This window comes from Leuciscus leuciscus, assembly GCF_965113295.1.
Source record: "Leuciscus leuciscus genome assembly, chromosome: 1".
NCBI lineage: Eukaryota > Metazoa > Chordata > Actinopteri > Cypriniformes > Leuciscidae > Leuciscus > Leuciscus leuciscus.
In genome coordinates this window covers 31,793,775-31,815,320 of record NC_138725.1, presented here as the reverse complement: position 1 = coordinate 31,815,320, position 21,546 = coordinate 31,793,775, and the positions used below count along the sequence as shown (strand labels likewise).

Sequence of the window (21,546 nt, the reverse complement as noted above, 5' to 3'; positions counted from 1 at the left end):
CCCTGTTCCGGTGGTCCCTGTTCCGGTGGTCCCCGTTCCGGTGGTCCCTGTTCCGGTGGTCCCTGTTCCAGTGATCCTGCTCGCACTGCCTGCACCACCTCAGCGATGCGTCACGTCTGCCCAGCCAGAGACTGTTCACGTCACGTCTGCCCAGCCAGAGACTGTTCACGTCACGCCTGCCGAGCCTGTGTCTTCGGACAAGATGGCCGCCGCCGAGAGTGTTCCCGTCACGTCTGCCGAGCCTGTGTCTTCGGACAAGATGGCCGCCACCGAGAGTGTTCCCGTCACGTCTGCCGAGGCCTGTGTCTTCGGACAAGATGGCCGCCGCCGAACCTGTTCACGTCACGCCTGCCGAGCCTGTGTCTTCGGACAAGATGGCCGCCGTCGAGCCTGTGTCTGTTCCTGAGCTTGAGCCGGAGCCAGTGTCTGTTCCTGAGCCGGAGCCAGTGTCTGTTCCTGAGCCGGAGCCAGTGTCTGTTCCTGAGCCGGAGCCGGAGGCGTCTGTTCCTGAGCCCTCAGTGACCGCGACACTGGCCATTATGGCCACAGCCATGTGGTGTGTGTGGGCTACGCACACACTTGGACCGGTGGTGTCTGTTCCTGAGCCGGTGGTGCCAGTTCCAGTGCCCGAGCCGGTGGTGCCAGTTCCAGTTCCAGTGCCTGAGCCGGTGGTGCCAGTTCCAGTGCCTCAGCCGGTGGTATCTGTTCCTGAACCGGTGGTGTCTGAGCCGGTGGTGTCTGCTCTTGAGCCGGTGATATCTATTCCTGAGCCGGTGGTGTCTGCTCCTGAGCCGGTGGTGTCTGTTCCTGAGCCGGTGGTGCCAGTTTCAGTTCCAGTGCCTGAGCCGGTGGTGCCAGTTCCAGTGCCTGAGCCGGTGGAGTCTGTTCCAGTGCCTGAGCCGGTGGTGCCAGTTCCAGTGCCTGAGCCGGAGGTGCCAGTTCCAGTGCCTGAGCCGTTGGTGCCAGTGCCTGAGCCGGAGGTGCCAGTTCCAGTGCCTGAGCCGTTGGTGCCAGTTCCAGTGCCTGAGCCGTTGGTGCCAGTTCCAGTGCCTGAGCCGTTGGTGCCAGTTCCAGTGCCTGAGCCGGTGGAGTCTGTTCCAGTTCCTGAGCCGGTGGAGTCTGTTCCAGTTCCTGAGCCGGTGGAGTCGTCTCCGCCGTGGCCGCCCGAGGGGTCTTCTCCGCCCTGGCCGCCCGAGGGGTCTTCTCCGCCCTGGCCGCCCGAGGGGTCTTCTCCGCCCTGGCCGCCCGAGGGGTCTTCTCCGCCCTGGCCGCCCGAGGGGTCTTCTCCGCCCTGGCCGCCCGAGGGGGAGTCTGCTCCGCCCTGGCCGCCCGAGGGGGAGTCTGCTCCGCCCTGGCCGCCCGAGGGGGAGTCTGCTCCGCCCTGGCCGCCCGAGGGGGAGTCTGCTCCGCCCTGGCCCGCCCGAGGGGGAGTCTGCTCCGCCCTGGCCGCCCGAGGGGAAGAGTCTGCTCCGCCCTGGCCGCCCGAGGGAGAGTCTGCTCCGCCCTGGCCGCCCGAGGGAGAGTCTGCTCCGCCCTGGCCGCCTGATGGACTCTCTGTTCCGCCCTGGCCTCCAGAACTGTCCATTTTCCCTGCCCCACCCCGGTCTGTCTTTTCTGTTTCCCCTGTCCCACCTTGGTCTGTCCCTCCCGTCCCACCCTGGTCTGTCTTTCCTGTTCCCCCTGTCCCGCCCTGGTCTGTCCTTCCCGTCCCGCCCTGGTCTGTCCTTCCCGTCCCGCCCTGGTCTGTCCCTCCCGTCCCTGGTGGAGCGTCTGGTAGCCGCTCCTTTAGGAGGGGGTAATGTCACATGCCTGTCCTGTCTTGTGTAGCACATGTGGTGTTTGTGTTCCTGTCATTGTTTTGACCCCACCCTCCTTGTTATCTTATTATTGGTTTCATTTGCCCCACCTGTTGTTCCTCATTACCTGCCTGATTTGTCCCTTTTATAAGTTCCTTTGTGTTTGCAGTCTGTGTCGGATCGTTGTCTTGTACATGTCTCCCGTTTCCCTGTGACCCGTTTGGTATGTTCACTTTTGAAGTTGTTGTTTGGTATTTTGTAATGTTTTCCCCCTCGTGGGTGTTTGTTTTACGTTGTTCTTTTGTTTATTAAAAATCCCTTTCCTCTGCACTTGAGTTTTCCTTGTTTTCTTAGTTTCCCGTGACAATTACAATTTGAGAACAAAGTATAATTTTGACGTGATTTGATAATCGATCGTTAGATTTAATCAGCGCGATTTACTGCAATGATTTTTTCCCCTTAGTCAGAACAAAAGTGGATGTTAATTACTTGTTCAGATGACATTTTCCAGTGAAAATTCGTATGTTGGTCATACTTCCAAAAAGTAGAATCTGTGATTGTGAATGACAGTATCCACACCGGTGCGGTGACTGACAGCCGCACATTATCCTCAATACATTGGATTCATCCGCGCTGTGCCGTGCCGAGGCACAACCCACGTAAAGTTGATAATTTCGCGAATAACTGCAATTGCTGAAAAACTGCAGACTGCAGCTTTAACAATAGTGTTAAACATTATACTTTATTAATCTTTCACTTTGGAAATGACATGTTTCAGTTAATCAAACTGACAGTACTGGAGGTTACAGGTAACATACATTACAGGATATTTTAACTGCATGATGAGAAAACAGGGAAATAAACAGAATGCTTGAACTGATACCAACTAATTAATTCAAGCTGTTAATAATCAAATCATCAAATAAGAGCAGTTTTGCTCAAGTGCTATAGATGTTAGTGAGCAAATCTCATCTGATTGATGGTTTATATCGTCTCCAAACGTAAACTTTATTATTGTCCATTTCTAAATGGCTCAATATGATGTTGAAACATAAGCAATAACACTATGATTTTGCATAAAGCTTCTTTAAAACCATGTGTGCTGTGAATATAGTTGTTTCTAAACGCACCTGCACTGTCTGGATCATCTTGGCCACCTCCACTTTAGTCTTGCCTTTCACCGGCCTGCCGTTGACTCCAGTGATCTCGTCTCCTGCGGCCAGAGTCCCGTCCAGGGGTGCGTTTCCCGAAAGCATCGTTAGCCAACTAGGGGTGGTGAAAAAAATCGATTATTGATTAATCGCGAGTATGTTATGGACGAGTATGAATCGATTATTCAATTTTCAAAAATCTATTTTTTATAAAAAAAAAAAAAAAGTTTGAACGTCACGAACGCGCCCAGTTCCAGTTAGCAAGCGCGTGTAACGGCAGCCAGAGCGAGTGAGAGCAGGTGTGTAAAATGGAAGAACCAGGAACGAGCAACCAACCGATCCACCCAGCTCCATCTGGGCTCAACGCAAGCGTGTGGATTCATTTTGGTTTTCATGGCAGGAGCTCTAAACATGTTGATAGAACGCATGCCGTCTGTCGACATTGCCACACTAAACTGAAGTACTGTGGCAATACGAGCAACTTGAGGGCCCACATTTCCCGCTTTCATCCAGAGGAGGCAGGGTGGGTTAAAGACGACCGCCTGAAGCCCGTCATCCCACCGAATCAGCGCACTCTCCACGATATGACAAAATTGGCCCCGGGCTCGGAGAGAGCTAAGAAAATCACAATGTCGATATCTTATTTTATAGCTAAAGATATGAGGCCATACAGTGTGGTTGAAAACCAAGGCTTCCGCTACATGGTCCACAGTATGGAGCCAAGGTATGTGATACCATCCCGGAGCTTTTTTACACACAAGTCGATTCCTATTCTTTACAAGGAGACAAAGTTTTTAGTGCAAGTGTCCCTCAAGTCTGCTCCCAGGGTAGCAATAACTTGTGATGCCTGGACCTCCAGAGCCACCATCTCATATGTGACCGTTACAGCTCATCATGTCAACAGTGAGTGGAAGCTAATTTCATACGTGCTTCAGATGAGAGCTATGGATGATAGCCACACGGGCGCTAATATGTGCGAGTTTCTCAAAGCTGTGGCGGACGAGTGGGGGATAGAGACACACGACCTGGTTCTCGTCACCGACAACGCTTCAAATATGAACGTGGCTGCAGAGCTTGGCAACTTTCTACATGTCCGTTGTTACGCTCACACCCTAAACCTCGCCTGCCAACGAGCACTGAAGTTGCCCGCTGTAGCCCGACTGTTGGGTCGAGTCAGACGGATCACCGCCTTCTTCCACCGCAGCACCACAGCCAGTCATGTGCTGGAACAAAAGCAGGCCCTACTCGGTAAGCAAAAGGCTTAAAATTAATTTAAAAAATAAAATATTTACCTTTGTAATAGAAGTGAATCTATTTTAACGGTTGCATTCAAAGCAAGCTTTTTATTAGTTTCTAAATTACCAGTAGGCTATTTAAAAATATAATTCCTTATATAGGCTACTAGTAATTAGATTTTCTTCTTCTTTTTTAATTTTACCAGAACTGCCTAAACACAAACTGAAGACAGATGCTCCAACAAGGTGGAATAGTGGCTTTGACATGGTTGATCGGTTCCTTGAACAGCAGCCTGCCATCTGCGCTGCGCTCCTCTCCCCTCAAGTAAGTATGGGATTTAAGATTTAATCAGACCTAGTAGCAAGCCAAGGTGTGAAAAATATTTTAGTTAATAAAAAAAACTAAAAAAAACTAGACTTTAGAATAAAAATATTATAAAAATATGATATTGTGTACACACAAAACTAACTAAAAAAATAAATAAAAAAATAATGTAAAATGAAAATGTGGGAAAAATGTCTTTAGTTTTGTTTGTCAATTTGACACGACAGCCTTGAGGAGGCACTGGTGCATGTGTTTGAGACATAGTCTAAATGACTGTGAGTCGTTGTGTTGGCGTAAATGGAGAACTCTTATAGCATACAGTGTTAATTCCTTTATTTTAACTTTTCCTGTTCTCAATTCCCATCATCCTTACAGGTGAGGAAAGGTGCGCATGACATCTTCACACGAGTGAGGGAGACGTGTCCGGTGCTGAACACCTTGTGAAGACCCTCAAGCCCATGAAATTGGCCACCACCACAATGTCTGAGGAAAGCATGCCTACTCTCTCAATCATCGCCCCACTACACACACAGCTCCTGGCCGACTTCACCCCTGCACCAGAGGATGATCCGATGACCCGGGAAATCAAGCATGCCATCCGGGAAGATTTGAGGAAGAGATACACATCTACAAAAGAGAGGCACACACTCCATACAGCATCTTGCCTGGATCCTCGCTTTAAAGCTCTCCCATTCCTTTCAGAGGATGAAAAAGTGGAGACATACAGCAGAGTGACTACAGAGTCTGCATCATCCCTCAAGGTATTCTCTCTTTTGATATTAATAATTCAACTTTTTTAAGAGAATGATTAATTAATGATCTGATTAATAGAATGCTTTGTATCAGTTGTGTGCTTTGTATGCTTTGTGTCTTATTTCACTGCTTCCCTGTGTTAGGTGATGAGGCAAGAGGCTGAGGTCCCTGAGGGGGAAGGTGATGACATGGCTGAGGGGCATGATGACGGTGAGGAGGATGATGCAGTTCAGAAGGTTTGCGACAAAGCCCTGAAGCTGGATGAAGATGGCCCTTCCACGTCCTCTACCTCAAGACCATCTTCTCTGACTGCACTGCTGGGCCAAACATTTAATGTTGCAGTCACCACAGCAGAGCCCAAGTCGGCACACACCAGGGCTGAGGAAGAGGTTCGCATGTATCTGGAGGCCCCTTCACTTCCTCTCACCGATGACCCCCTTGAGTGGTGGAGCACCAACCATCATGTGTATCCTCTCCTAGCTAAGCTCGCCAAACGATATTTATGTATCCCAGGTACGAGCGTTGCTGCAGAGAGAGTGTTCTCCACTGCGGGAGACATCGTGTCAGCACAACGGAGCACACTCACGCCACAACATGTGGACCAGCTGGTCTTCCTCCATAAGAATCTGGTCATTCCAGAGCTATGAATCTTTAGTACAACTTGATTACTCACAAGTTAGTGTGTTGCATTTTGTCACTGTGTTCTACAGTACAGTATATAAGCTGAAGCTACAGTAAGTTGTTCAAAAATGTTCATTTTGTCTTCTTAATGATTAAATTGGACAATTTTCTTCTAGAAAGACAAGGTGTTCAGGTGGAGAAAAAACTTTTTCTTTACCTTGACATGTTTTGACTGCAACCTGCAGTCTTCCTCCACCTGAACACCTTGTCTTTCTAGAAGAAAATTGTCCAATTTCTACAGTATGTTGGTTCTGATCTACTTCCTAAAGGAAATAAGCCTTTCATTTATTTGTTATTGTTTAGTTCAACTTGATGAGTCACAACACAATGTGATGTATTCATTTCTGTGTTCTACAGAACATAAGCTACATACAAATAATTCTGAAGTTATAACTACACGACACAGAAAGTGCTTCGAGTTGTTGTTACTCAATAAAAGAGTTAAGTAATTCAGCAGCTTTTTTTTTTTAATACTGCAATCACTTTGTAGTGTATTTTCGTTTACTGTTGTGAAATGGAAAATCAATAATCGCTAATCGAGAATCGTTAATAATCGAAAATCGACTGTAATCGAATCGGGACTTCAATAATCGTAATCGAATCGAATCGGGAAATCAGACAGATTAACCACCCCTATAGCCAACTATGGTCGCAAGTTCCGTCGTTATCAGCATAGTTCAATGATTTGGTGTTTCCCGAAACCATCGTTCCAACGAACGTTCGCAAACAGCATCGCAAAGTTGTGTGGTTGGAACGACAGCTCTCGAGCTGTGGTTAGAAGAATAGTTTCTAGTTTACATGAGATTTAGACTGAATAAATCCTTATCTTTAGCAAAATAAGCAAGCTGACATTCAGTACAACCTGTGTTATTTATTTAGAATACATACAAATGTAATTTACGTCTTTTAGTTTGTCAAGAGATTTAAAGCACCGTTTTTGAAGACTGCGCATGTGCGAACGTGCTGTAAGAACGAGCCAAATATTGAGTCTGGTAATAAAGCAAAATAACTGAGAAAAATTAGAAATGGTCTTCAGATGCCATGTCTGTAACTTATATGACAAAATCTAGCGTTAATTCGATCTCAAACAGATTAATTAAAATAAGTTATTAGTCCACCACGTGCAAGACGTCATAAACAAACGTGGTTGAACAATACTTTGCGACATACAGTTTCGGGAAACAGTCGTGACTAGCTAGTTGATTTCTCCAACGATGCATCGTACTATGGTAGTTAAGCAGCGAGCTATATAGTTGTACGGGAAACGCACCCCAGAGTGGTTTTCAAACACCTGAACACACACACACACACACACACACACACACACACACACACACACACACACACACACACACACACACACACACACACACACACAACATCATAATTCATACGCCACACCTGCAAATTCATTAAAGGCACAAAGGAGGGTGGCCGTCCTCCCCAGAAAAAGTGATTTTAATATATAAATGAAGTAGAGCTGGGTTGAAAATATCGACTTCTCGATTCTCATTTTGATGAACTGATATAGATTCTTTAATCTCAAGTTGATTCTCAACTAAAGAATTAATCTTTTAGTCTGTGCTGTTTTCAGCTGATGCGTGAATAAAACTTTATTACATGTTATTTGTACCTCCTGCCATCCAATAATCACAACAAGGTTTGTGCTTTGATACTTTTGATCAAATTCTGTCAGTTTCATCACAAAATGTGTTTTAGTGTCTCTTTAACATGGTGTGACTCAGATCCCTCTCTTCTTCTTTACTAGTTACAGCACCAAATAAACATCAGAAGAAATGCTGAAAGATACAGAACAACTTACTGAAATGAATCCTGACACGTATTCGCTCAATCCGTTTCAACCGTGCTAAGACATCAATAACTTGTGATGCATTTACCTCAGGAAAGCCATTCAATGACCATAAACTCAACAGTTATAGACAAATAACTAAAGAGAGCAGCATTTTGATGCATTACATATTCATTATATTTTTCTTTAGCTGTTCTTTATGTTTATGTTTATCTTTATTGTCTGTTCAGATTTACTGGTCAGAAATTCATCTTTGACACTGGCTTCAACAACATACAACCACATTACACACCACGTAATAAAACACATAATACATGCATAATAAATACATGATTCAGTTAAATTGATACAATATGTGCATATTCACAATAACAAACCTAATTGAGAATCTGATTTAAAACAGTCACTGCCAATGGGACTTTATATATATTTGAATACATCCATCATAAAAAAAACAAGTGTTTATGACAGCCACTGTTATGTATTTGTTTATGATTATATTTAACTTATTATAATTTGCAATTTAAATGTTTGTATATATCAGTTGTTAATTTTAACCTTTTATATTTAAGTAATGTATAGAGTTCCCTGTGAAGTTTACAGCATTAGTTTGTGAAACATTATTTTCCTGTACCTGATATATATCCAAATGAATCAATATCGAACCGAATCATATAATTTGTGTCGATACCCAGCCCTAAAAATAATGAAGCTTTCCATTGCCCTTTGACAAAAAAAAAAAACAGATGCAAAGGACATTATTTAGACGAGGCCTTCGTGCATTTGATCGAGTATCTCCAAAAACACATGCATATACTCATCATATACAGAACATTCCCACAGTCAGAGGACGTGAGAGTGGATGTGTGACATGTAATTAATGTATATGTAATATATATGACCTGTACGATGTAGAGACACGGGCAGAACTGAGCGCCGCCCCCAATACTGATCCCAATCAGGTTCTGTGTAGAGGTGGGCAGATCGATCCTTGAGTATCGATATATCGATACTGACGTGGTATCGAAAAGGATCGATCCTCACATAAAAATATCGATCCAAATGTGTGTGTTTTTTTACCAGTAATTTTTATTAATTTAGCACGCAATTCAGTGCGTAAAATAAGCTTCTAAGTGGAAAAATAAGCGAATGTTAGCGGATAATTGTGTAGGCTAGAACTTTTTCTCCTAGTCATCTGGATACAAGACGAAACCAATCAATCACAGAGCGTTCGATGCTGGTGCTTCGCTGAGCTCACAGGACCAGTGCGTTTGGGAAACAAAGCCTTGCTTAGATGACAGAGAAACAATCGGGTATTTTTTTTTTTTATAAACAAAGCAAAAGTGTATATAATGGTTCAAAATGTTGACGTCAGTAAGATTTTTTTAATGAAATTAATATTTTTATTCAACAAGGATCAATGCATTCAATTGATCAAAAGTGACAGTCAAGAGTTTTTCACTGTTAAAAAAAAAACTACTTCATAAATGCTGTTCTTTCAACTTTGTTCATCAAATAATTCTGCATCATGGTTTCCACAAAAAATATGAAACTGTTTTCAACATTGATAATAATAAGAAATGTTTCCTGAGCTGTAAATCAGCATATTAAAATGAATTATCATCATGACTGGAGTAATGATGCTGAAAATTCAGCTTTGATCACTTGAATAAATTACAGTTTAGTATGACATAGAAAACAGATAGCCTATGTTAAATTGTAATATTACAGTTTTTACTGTATTTTTGATCAAATAAATGCAGAAGAGAATAAAAAATCTTACAGACCCCAAACTTTTAAACAGTAGGCTAGTGTACAATAGTACTTTTACTATAATTAGGGTAGTTTTGTAAAAGTCACTGACTAATAATTACAGGCGAGTTGAGAGCACAAATCACAAAATATTTAGTAGTCATGAAAACGTATTCAGATTTAGCATATTAATGATGCATTCACCTCATAAATCATGACACACTGCTCTAGCACAGGAAAGTGCATAAGTTCAAGTGCATGCTTTTAAAACGAAAAAGTATTGGTATTGGTATTGGTATCGATATCGGCGATACTGGCCCTGTATTTACTTGGTATCGGATCGATACCGAAATTTGGAGTATCGCCCACCTCTAGTTCTGTGAGTCTTTCTTCAGAGTCACTGTTCCAGGAACTGTAGGAATCCCACTGGACACAGACACAACAACATCACACACGTGTGTGAGAAATACTCCCTGTCTTCATTCATACACTAGATCTGTTGATTCATCTTATTGTCAAAGGCTCTGCTTGTAAAGTCCTTCCTCTTCTTTCTTTCAATTGCAATCACATACTATTTGATAACATGCAATGCAATGACATTTATGAGTGTGACTTACAGAAATATCTCTATTCTCTTGTAGAAACCTCACAGGATGTGACATCATATAACTTAATATTAATGAGATCAAGGTTATTTAATGAATGCCGTCCCTGATACTCACAGTTTGTCCTCCTCCAGGGGCCTGTACCATGAAGGTAGCTGAACAAACTCGAGGTTACAGGATTAGTTTTGAGTTGACAAAACCAAACCGATGCAATCAGGCTTTATTGGTACCATGATGCAGCTCATTAACTTTCTCTGTCAACTCAGGCTTTGATCCTTAAGCTATGATTACTCCACGCGCGCGTGCACATAAAAGAGTGACGTCGACACTGAACAACCAATCGCGGGTAGAGCGTGAGCGAATATTATTTTCCTGCAGAGGAGCAAGAGATAATCATTCAGAATTACGATTAATTTAAATATGTATTTCAAGCTCGAAACAATACGGTCTCTGCTGCCAAAGCAAGAGAAGACTGTTGGAGAAAGATTGCTGATTGTTAATGTGTAAGTTAAACAAATACGTTCTATATTTATGTAAAATTATGTATGTACTGTATGTGTAGCCTATGTGTAATATAGCCTATAGCCTATTTTTATAATATATAAAAAATGATACATGCACATTTTTTATATATTATAAAAATAGGCTATAGGCTATATTACACATAGGCTACACATACATACATAATTTTACATAAATATAGAACGTATTTGTACTACTAAGAAAGCTAGGGAATCCTATCATAAGATTAACAGAATAATAATAAAGATTTAAAATAATTCTTAACATGTATTATATTGTATAGTACATTTGTGCAATTTGCTTTTTGAAAAAAATAAAATAAAATGTGTTCATGTGATGTCACCCTATCAATATATCTTACCGGCAATTTTATAAAAGCCCTCTTTTATGGACATGGCCGATAAATGTCCGGGGAACACTATTAATGAAACTATTCATGTACTCCTGCAGAGCGAGGACCACCTTACGAATGGTTCGACAAACCGTGTTCTCTTACGAGAGGTACTCTCGTACTGCGTAATATCTTACGCTAGGGGAAATCTCTTTTCCGCGAGATACTGAAGCCAAAAAATTATCCTTAATTTTGAAATAATGTAAAACGCGTTGCGGCAGCATGCAGACATAGGCGAGACAGCTCGCGCGCCTATTGGCTGCCCTGCGGCAACTGCAGCAGCCTATCGATAAGGCCCTATCGTGACGTCATCACCAATGGGGGCGCTTCGCGCCCCATACGTCACGTCCCGCCGAAACGGGCGTGGCCTGGGGCTATAAATATAGCATCGAAAGGCTAGCTTACCGATTTTTCATCTCTTCAGCGGACCTTACGCATCGCTGGATCCAGAGAGAAGAAGCCGCGCCGTGGAAACAGCATTTCAGCGGGACGAGTTCGGTACCTGGAGTCGCTGGCCGCGCCGCCTTCAACCACCGTTCCTGCTACGCTATCCGGCGTTATATCCTTTTATTGCATTGTGTGTGTTCGCCGCCGCGACTCACACTCCTTCTCTAAAAGAGCAGAGCGTCTTTTTCAAGATGTCTCGTCCATCCTGTGGCTCGTGCCGAGCCCCACTCAGCGACGGGGACCGCCATGTCATCTGCGTTTCCTGCCTGGGTGAAGGACATGCGGCTCTAGCGCTCGCTGACGGCGGATGCCCTCACTGCGAGCTTATGCCTATGGCGACTCTGAGGACTCGCATGGCAACTTTCCACGAGCCTGCACCTCCCGCTTCGACGCCGCGCCGTAAAAAGCGCCGTGCTCAGCGGATCCCTGAGCCTCCCACCGAGAAAAGCTCGCCGGTGCGCCTGCCAGCTTCGCCGTCTGCTTCTCTCGAGTCTCTCACTCCCGGACAGTGGCCGCCGCTGGCCGCCGCTTCCGCCGGAGATGACAAGGAAGAAGCGGCAGTTTTCGAGGAGGACAACTGCTCTATCCTGGCTTCGGACAGCGAGGATTGGGCGAGCTCTGTGGACCTCGCCCCTTCTTCTGCCCGCGAGTCGTCAGGAAAACGGGCCAGCATTGAAGCTGAGCTGATGCGTCTGCTCACACAGGCCACAGAGAGCCTCGGCCTCGAGTGGTCCGCGCCCGCCGAGCCTACACGCAACCGTCTGGACGGCTGTTTTCTGCAAGGGGACCGCGTTTCCACGCCCTCAAGACCCGCCCCGTTTCTTCCTGAGCTTCATGAAGAACTGGCAAAGTCTTGGAGCGCCCCTTTTTCAGCCAGGCTAAGTTCCTCTGCTTCGGCGGCATTCTCCGTGGTGGACGGTGCCAAAGACAGAGGATACCTCGCTCTCCCTCTAGTGGAGGAGGCAGTAGCAGCCCATCTTTGCCCGCCCTCTGCTGGACGGCGGACTAAGACGGCGCTACCTTCAAAAGCCTGCCGCGCTACTTCCACCCTGCACAGTCGCGCTTACACCGCCGCTGGGCAGGCTGCATCAGCGCTACACACTATGGCCACTCTCCAGATCTTCCAAGCTAACCTTCTCCGAAAGCTGGACGAGGAAGGCACGGAAGCAGTCAATGTGGCGGATTTAAGGAGCGCTACGGACCTCGCTCTCCGCGCTACGAAATCCGCTGCACAGGCCATAGGGCGGAACATGGCCTCTCTCACCGTTGCTGAGAGACACCTCTGGCTGACGCTTTCAGAAATGCCGGACTCGGAGCGCTCTGTGTTCCTCGACGCCCCCGTTTCTGCTACTGGCCTCTTTGGATCGTCCGTCAAAGATTTCGCGGACAGATTCGCTGAGGTACAAAAGACGTCGCAGGCCATGAAGCACTTTTTGCCAAAGCGCTCTAGCTCCGCATCAGGCCGCTCTAAACAGCCGTCTGCTCGCAGCTCGCAGCCACCGCCCCCCGCCGCCGCTTCACAGCGTCGACAGGCCCGGGACCAGAGACCACGCTCTCGCTCTGCCGGCCGCCGCCCCCCACAGCGTGGGACTCGGCCGAAGGTTGAGATGAAGCCCGAGGCCTCAAAGTCTTCCTAGCCAGCTTAGGAAAACGACGGTGTTCAAGCCCCGCTGCGGCCGGGTTTCCACCAAAACTTCCCGCTCGTCCAGTTCCATTACATGCGACTGTTCCAGTGTACTCTGCAGTAAACAAGTCGGTTACATTACCCGCTTGCCTGTACACAAACGCCGTTTTCACGGCGACCCAGATAAATCCTGTAAAGAGCGTATTTTCTGGTATTCCGGCCACGGCCGACGGTGTTATGAGTGTAGTAAAAATGCCCACTGCCCAGTGCCCATTCCTACACACAGACACAGCCCGCTCCACAGGGCTCGCGCACATAAAATCGACTCATGTTGATTGCGCACAGAATGTAGTGAACGTGCCCACGTCCCAGTGCCCACAAACACTACACGCTGCATGTCTCTCGGTTTCTGTAAAAACGAAACCAACACACATACAACCGACTCAGGTCGATGGTGTTTTCAGTGCAAATGTGCCCGCTGTCCTGCGCCCACATTCACTCACAGACATGACGAATCCCTCGGTTTCCCCCACGCTCGCCGTCTCTCAGCTACCTGCCGTGAGAGAGCCGAGCGCGGGCGAACCGCCCGCTGTGATCAAAACACTCCCCGCCTCGAGCGCTGCAAATGCGGTGTCTATAATACAGCATACCGAAGCTCCCCGGTCGCCACTATGTCACGACCAGAGCTCCGATCTCATTCAACCCTTAGCTATGCACGCACATGCGTGGGCAAAGCTTCCCGGTGTATCAGAATGGGTGCTGAACATTATAAAAAGAGGCTATTCGCTACAGTTCGCTCGACGTCCCCGCCGTTGTGCGGTGCGAGTCGAAACCACGGTAGAAAAGGAAGTAGCAAGTGTACTTCGTACCGAAATTGCGAAACTGTTGAACAAAGGGGCAATAGAGCCTTTATCTCAAGCTCAGAGCGAAGGGGGGCTATACAGCAGATATTTTCTGGTTCCGAAAAAGGACGGGGGTCTCAGACCCATTCTAGATCTAAGACAACTGAACGTAGCGCTTTCAAAACGCCGGTTCAGAATGCTCACAACCAAGAAAATCCTCGCGCAAATTCGCCACGGGGACTGGTTTGTGTCAATAGATCTGAAAGACGCGTATTTCCAAATACAAATAGCGTCACGTCACAGGCGATTTTTGAGATTCGCCTTCGAGGGCCAGGCTTATCAATACACAGTCCTACCGTTTGGCCTGTCCCTAGCACCCCGTACATTCACGAAGTGCATGGACGCAGCCCTCGCTCCCCTGAAACTTCGGGGAATGCGAGTTTTGAACTACTTGGACGATTGGCTGGTTCTAGCTCAGTCACATACGGAGCTCATAGAACACAGAACCATTTTACTCGAACATCTCGAGAATCTGGGTCTCAAAGTCAACTGGGTGAAAAGTTCACTGTCTCCCAGTCAGAGAATATCTTTTCTGGGCACAGAACTGGACTCGCTGTCAATCACAGCTCAAATATCGCTACAGCGCAGATTGACTATTCAGCGCATGACAGAAACCTTCCGCCGCGGCACTATAGTCCCGCTAAGGAAGTTTCAAAGGATGCTCGGTCTCATGGCAGCAGCATCCACAGTTCTCCAGCTGGGTCTGCTTCGCATGCGCCCACTGCAGTTCTGGCTACAAGCGCGAGTACCGCGTCGAGCATGGACTTCAGGTCTCTTTCGTCTCAAGGTCGATCAGGAATGCGTCTCAGCACTGATACCCTGGAGAGCGACCGACTGGTACCAGTCAGGTGTAAGCCTGGGGACTTCCTCGAGTGTGAAGGTGGTGTCCACGGACGCCTCCACCTCGGGAGGGGGAGCACTGCTCGAGGGCAGACCGTTTTTCGGCCAGTGGTCAGAACGGGAAAAGCTTCTGCACATAAACTGCCTGGAAATGATGGCAGTCGACAACGCGCTGAGGCGCTTTCGTCCCCAAATAGCAGGACACCACGTCTTGGTCCGCTCGGACAACATGTCAGTGGTAGCCTACATAAATCGCCAGGGAGGCATCACATCCCGAAACCTATACAGGTTAGCGAAACGCCTCCTGGTATGGGCTCAGCACAATTTGCGCTCGCTCAGAGCAGCGCATGTGCCTGGCCACCTGAATGTGGGACCAGACAGACTGTCCAGGAACAATGTTCCAGCAGGAGAATGGTCACTGCATCCGCAGACAGTCCAACTGCTGTGGCAGACATTCGGCAGAGCAAAGATAGACCTGTTTGCGTCTCAAGAAAACGCTCACTGCCCGGAATTTTTCTCAAAGAGCAGGGATGCGCTGGCCCACGTCTGGCCCCGCCGCCCGCTCTATGCCTTTCCCCCCATCACACTCCTACCTCAGGTATTAGAGCGGATCAGGGAAAGCAGATGCTCAGTGTTACTGGTTGCTCCGTTCTGGAAGAACCAGGCTTGGTTCCCAGTTCTTATGCAGCTGACGAGCACTGCCCCATGGCCAATACCAGTGAGGAGGGACCTCCTCTCTCAAGCCAGGGGCTCGATCTGGCATCCTCGCCCGGAGCTTTGGTCCCTACATGCGTGGGCCATCAACGGGTACCCTCTGATATCCCAGAGGGAGTGTTAAACACGATCATGCAGGCTAGAGCTCCCTCTACGAGACGGCTCTATTCCTCAAAATGGTCAGTGTTCTCCAGCTGGTGCACAGCACGCGGCTTTTCACCCCTGGACTGTGGAGTGACGGAGGTTCTCTCCTTCCTACAAGAGCTACTGGACGAAGGCAGAGCCCCATCCACGCTCAAAGTCTATGTGGCGGCTATAGCAGCGTTTTCCAAACCAACGCTTGGTCAGTCACTAGGAAGGAACGATCTGGTCATTCGGTTCCTTAGAGGAGCTAAGAGGTTAAATCCTCCCAGACCTCCCTCAGTCCCCATATGGGACCTTTCTACGGTCTTGGAGGCCATGAAGGGTGCCCCATTTGAGCCTATCCAGTCAGTAGATATCAAACACTTGTCTTTCAAAACGGTGTTTCTTCTGGCTCTCGCTTCAGTGAAGCGCATAGGGGACTTACAAGCGCTCTCAGTGAGCGCGACGTGTATGGAGTTTGGGCCAAATGACTCGAAAGTCATACTCAAACCAAGGCACGGGTACGTCCCTAAATCCCTCAATACGCCGTTCAGGGCCCAGGTAATTTCCCTGTCTGCCCTGCCGGTCTCTAACGAGGAGAAGGACGCCAGCTTCCTTTGTCCAGTCAGGGCGCTAAGGGCTTATGTGTCCCGCACGTCTGTTTTCAGACAGACGGAGCAGCTCTTTGTTTCACTCTACGGACGTTCTAAGGGACTCGCCGTTTCGAAACAGAGCCTATCCAGATGGATAGTCGATGCTATATCGCTGGCTTACACCTCCAAGGGCTTGCAGTGCCCATTAGGTGTCAGAGCGCACTCCACGAGAGGCGTGGCCTCGTCGTGGGCTTGGTCTAGTGGGATTGCCTTGCAAGATATCTGTATGGCGGCAGGCTGGGCCTCCCCGTCTACATTTATAAGGTTTTATAACCTAGAGGTTCCCGCTCTGCAAGCTAAGCTGCTTTCAGTCTAAAAATCGGTACTGTCTGCCCCGAGTACGTCCGGCCCAGAATACCGAAATAGCGCGAGCAACGCTCGTTTAGATCGCGCAGCTCTATGGGCAATGTGTAAGACCCACTATATTCATCAGTCCAGGCCGGGGTCGCCCTGACTGAGTAAATACCATCACTATAACTGTTCTTATAGGATGCTGCATTACAGGAATGATGCTATTCTAGCCACTCTTCCTGGGCTCTCTGTGAGTCACTTATGATCATGTACTACATGAGCCCGGGCACTTGCCCTTGGGACTTTGGTGCTGGATCATAGCATGCACGGCGTTTTACACTGTTTCCCCTAGCGTAAGATATTACGCAGTACGAGAGTACCTCTCGTAAGAGAACGTACTCGGTTACTAACGTAACCTCGGTTCTCTCTAGAGAGGAAACGAGTACTGCGTATCTTGCCGTGCCTGCGCACGCTCCGGTTCGCTCCGGCGATGAAAAACCGGTAAGCTAGCCTTTCGATGCTATATTTATAGCCCCAGGCCACGCCCGTTTCGGCGGGACGTGACGTATGGGGCGCGAAGCGCCCCCATTGGTGATGACGTCACGATAGGGCCTTATCGATAGGCTGCTGCAGTTGCCGCAGGGCAGCCAATAGGCGCGCGAGCTGTCTCGCCTATGTCTGCATGCTGCCGCAACGCGTTTTACATTATTTCAAAATTAAGGATAATTTTTTGGCTTCAGTATCTCACGGAAAAGAGATTTCCCCTAGCGTAAGATATTACGCAGTACTCGTTTCCTCTCTAGAGAGAACCGAGGTTACGTTAGTAACCGAGTACGTTTTCCCCTATAGCTTCTGTGCGTCACCCACCGTGCAGGAATGTACCACTTGCAACAAAAAAAAAAAAAACGCAATGCAATATTTGCGGTACAGTAAGTGCATCAATTCGACGTGTTAAATTCTTTATGTGCGGCTCAAGAAGTTCGCAAAGATAAGACATTCCTTCCGCTGAAAATCTGTATCTTTCATACAAGTAACTATCAGGAAAGGCAAGGGGATTTTGTCTGGCTAAAAACTCTTTCTCTACGAAGTGCTCGTCAAACAATTTGCGCTGAGATGTCACAGGATTTGGAAGAAAAGGTGAAGTCATTGCAACAGACACTGGGAATAAGTTACGTCACCTATATCTTTCTTTGCTCTCAGCTGATTGGTCAAACTTCAGTCTGAGATCTTGAATCCAGAACATAACCTGCCCCGGAGCAGGTTAGCCGTGCAGCGTAAGATACCATGGCAACGAACACCGATTAAAGCCGAGCTACTTTCATAGTACCTAAAACCCAGGGTTGGTGGAAACTAAACTGAAACATAGCTGGCTAGCCACCTAAACCGGCTTCATGGTACAGGCCCCAGCTCATAGTCCATGTCTGTGAACATTATCAGCTCTGATAGTTTGTGTTCAATGAAGATCTGATGATCAAACTCTCTTCATTCATTCAGACGCTGAACTCTCTCCAACTGAAATGCAACAGTATTGCTAAAACTCACGGTGTAAATCATCTGTACTACTGTAACATCTAAAACATATTCAATAAGCTGCTCGTTATTATTGTTGTTGTTATTATTATTATTCCCGTTGTTATTATGAGTTGGCGACAGGTTTTTCCGCAAGTCAATAATTCAGGTGTCTCTCTTACCGCTCCGTCGATTAATACTTCAAGTTCACTGATGCTGTTAACATGTGAAAATATTGAAACAATGTTTCAGTGTCATTTAATGAAGATAACTCGATAAACATCCAGCTTTTTCATCTGAACACCAGTCTGCAGGATGTTTCTTCTTCTGCTGGTGTTTAATGTTGGCTGGAAAAACTAATGGAAATGCGCATTTCCGCCTCCCACTGGACTGGAGTGTGAACATAGAGTGTGAAGCGCAAAAAAAAAGTCTCAAATAATTCAACTATTTATATTATGGAGTGAGTATGATACATATTAATATAATATTACTAATGTATATTTTTTTACATGGAGGGAAATATTGTCAAATCCAAATAATCTTAAAGCACGAATTTCTATTTTATGAGCAAAGTACATCTCTGCAAATTACGTTGTTATGTTTCATATCTATCATCAGACATAGAGTAATATAATTTAGGTAGCCTACTGTTGCACCAGTTATTAATATTAAAATATTATTATATAATACATAATACAATATAATAATACTATATTCATTTTAGATATTTAACATTAATTTGAGATACAATGACATAAAAGCTATTTACATAATTTATTAAAAAAGCGTTGTGATTGGTGAGCTCTTATTTCGTTACGTCACAACTACCAGTTGGGCGCCTCGCCAGCCAGTTGCGGGTTTTTGAATTTGATTGTGCGGGTGAAAATTGGTTTGGGCGGGTGGACAAAACCTCTAAAAACTTCTTGATTTTATAAATTGCACATGTACTTCATAAAATCATTCACCATTACGTGTGTTGACGTCGTTGACGAGCAAGCACTTTTAGCCAATCAGCAATCAGCAGGCAGACGTGATCATTTACTTACTGACAGCTTTTAGCGTGAAACTTTTAGCTGTATATATTCAAGTGATCACTATGCCAAAGTGGCACAAATATACAGTAAGTTGTATCTACAGTAAAGAGTGATCCTATTCCCAAAACGTGGATTACACCAGTGGGAGATGACTCGAAGGCCGAAATACGAGAGCGCAGTTGTGAACTATTTAATTGACATCGAAAATGGGTCGACTCGATCCTGTCCATCGGCCTGAGGACATCTGCGACTATACACCGTCCAGACTGCACTCTTCTCGGCACCGACAGCTGCTGAAAAAGGTTTGAATCATTGATTAATGTGTTTTGACTGAGATATTTTCTGTTTTATGTTCTATAATGTGTAGTATAGGGTACAACGGGGCTAAAGGTGCACGAAAAATTAGCTTTTCACTATTCCCATAGTGTATTATTGCAGAGAAAAAACTTTGTATTGAACATTGACAGAGCAACAGATTTTGTGTGCAAATAAACCATAAAATGGTTTATTTTGTTTAAAAATCTTATAAATATATGTCTGAGGTGGCAAGGTGAGCCTTACCCACAGACACACGGAGTAAAACCAGCATTAGGCAAAAGACACACAGTATTGATACGTATTGATAAATACTTTAGCTAAAATAATTTGTTTTTAATAATGTCTAAGTTAATCACAAAACAATCACTTTAGCAAAGTTTGTAGCACTATTTTCAGTTTATTTTGATAAAGAAAATAATTATTTTTTTGTTTGATAAATATACTGTAATTAAAATGTTAATTTTAAAAATACAAAAACAAAACTATTTAAAAAAAAGTAAAGATTCTGAAACTATAATGAGATCCCATAATAATTTGATAAAGCTTTAGCCTACAGTAGTAACACATCAATATGATTTTTTTATTAGGCCTATATAGTGCTGGGCGGTATGGCCACAAATTTATATCAAGGTATTTTTAAAAATTATATGACAGGTTTTTTTTTTTTTTTTTTTTTTTTTTTTTTTTTAAGCATGACTGGTTGTTAACCACATGTTCTACTGACAGAGAGGAAATATTGCAGTAGATTGATGTAGAATGCCCTATTTTAGCTTACATGAATGAATATTGCAGAAAACTTCCCCACTAGTATTACAGGTTTGCAAGGCCTCACAAAATGATGCTGTTTAGGGTGTCCCCGACTGACATTTCACATGCAAATCAAATTCAATGGGCTACCTGTGCGAGCAAGCTGTAAGTACAGCGCAACATCGATGCACCGAAAAATAATCAACAATTAATTTACAGAATTAAATTACAACAGAAATATACCTTTCTAATAAATAAAAAATACTGTCATGATTCTGGTTCTTTCTTTCTCTTTTTCTTTCCTTTGCCTCCCTCTGCTGGTTGTATTATGCCCTACCTTCTCTTTTCTTACACTCTTACGCACACACCCATTATCTCTTCCTTTCATTACCATCAGCTGGCTCTCATTCACATCTCATCATAACACCTGTTCTCTATCTTTCTCTTTTGTCCACGCTATATCTAGCTCTCTCTTTCGTGTCTGTGTTGTCGGATTATTGTTTGACCTTGATGCACGTTGAAGACTGCTACCGTTACTTCTCAGAAGCTATGTCCTGTCTAGTCCTGTCTAGTCTATTGAGCCACAGTTATCTGCTGCTGTGTTTTACCACTTCTGTGCTGTATACAGTTGCCTCCGTGGAGTGTAGCAGAGGGCTCCCCATCTCACCAGTTGTCCAGACCACGCTGCTCAAGAGCCGCCCGGATCTACGGCTGATATCATCTATTACTGCATGTAGAAAGAGCAGCGAAGTACCCCTTGGTTACTTTTTGTGAAGATAATTTCTGTTTATCAGCCTGAGCAGCGTTGCCTAATTTTCTCATTAAAAGACGGTACCTGCTTTTGTCTCTGGATCCCTCTGTTTCTTGACAAATACAAAATGAAATGAGTCGGACTGACACAAGTCACATTTGCAGAGCAAATGTGTGCAAAATGCCTAAAGTGCAGGGGAATAAAATAGAAATAAAGAAATTATTAAAGTAACGAAAGTATAGCCAGAATTTAACTGCAGAAACAACAATAAATGCTAAACTGGAATGGCAGTCTTTTTAGCTAAACATGTTCACAGCATTGCGTTAATGTTAAAAAGCACTAGGCCTAGTTTTTTTGTGTTTTTTTATTTTTTTATTTTTTTATTATTACTATTAAATTACTACTTTTTATTTTATTTTATTTTTTTATGTTTCATTATAAATATGGTGATTATCTCTAAAGTTGACACCAAACTTAATATGGTATTTACCATCTGAATCTAACCATGTCATTTCAACAAATGGAAAAGTCAACCAGATGTTTATTATCATGTTAATTATTGTGCCTTTTAC

General features: G+C 45.3%; 1 protein-coding gene and 1 long non-coding RNA gene across 2 annotated transcripts; one reads left to right on the top strand and one right to left on the bottom strand.

Moving 5' to 3' along the window:
• Positions 1-23: 23 nt before the first annotated feature.
• Positions 24-2,011, top strand: LOC309474621 (uncharacterized protein; the record flags this gene model as incomplete). The annotated part of the gene is made up of 3 exons (XM_082137168.1): positions 24-144; positions 299-1,399; positions 1,966-2,011. Exons 2-3 carry the CDS (start codon positions 318-320, stop codon positions 2,009-2,011), a joined length of 1,128 nt encoding a protein of 375 aa, XP_081993294.1. The 5' UTR covers positions 24-144; positions 299-317.
• Positions 2,012-9,911: 7,900 nt separating this feature from the next.
• On the bottom strand, positions 9,912-18,459 carry LOC309478340. The gene is made up of 3 exons (XR_014198938.1): positions 18,307-18,459; positions 18,014-18,127; positions 9,912-10,233 (listed from the first exon to the last, which is right to left on the bottom strand). It is a non-coding gene; the product is annotated as an uncharacterized lncRNA (long non-coding RNA).
• Positions 18,460-21,546: the final 3,087 nt, after the last annotated feature.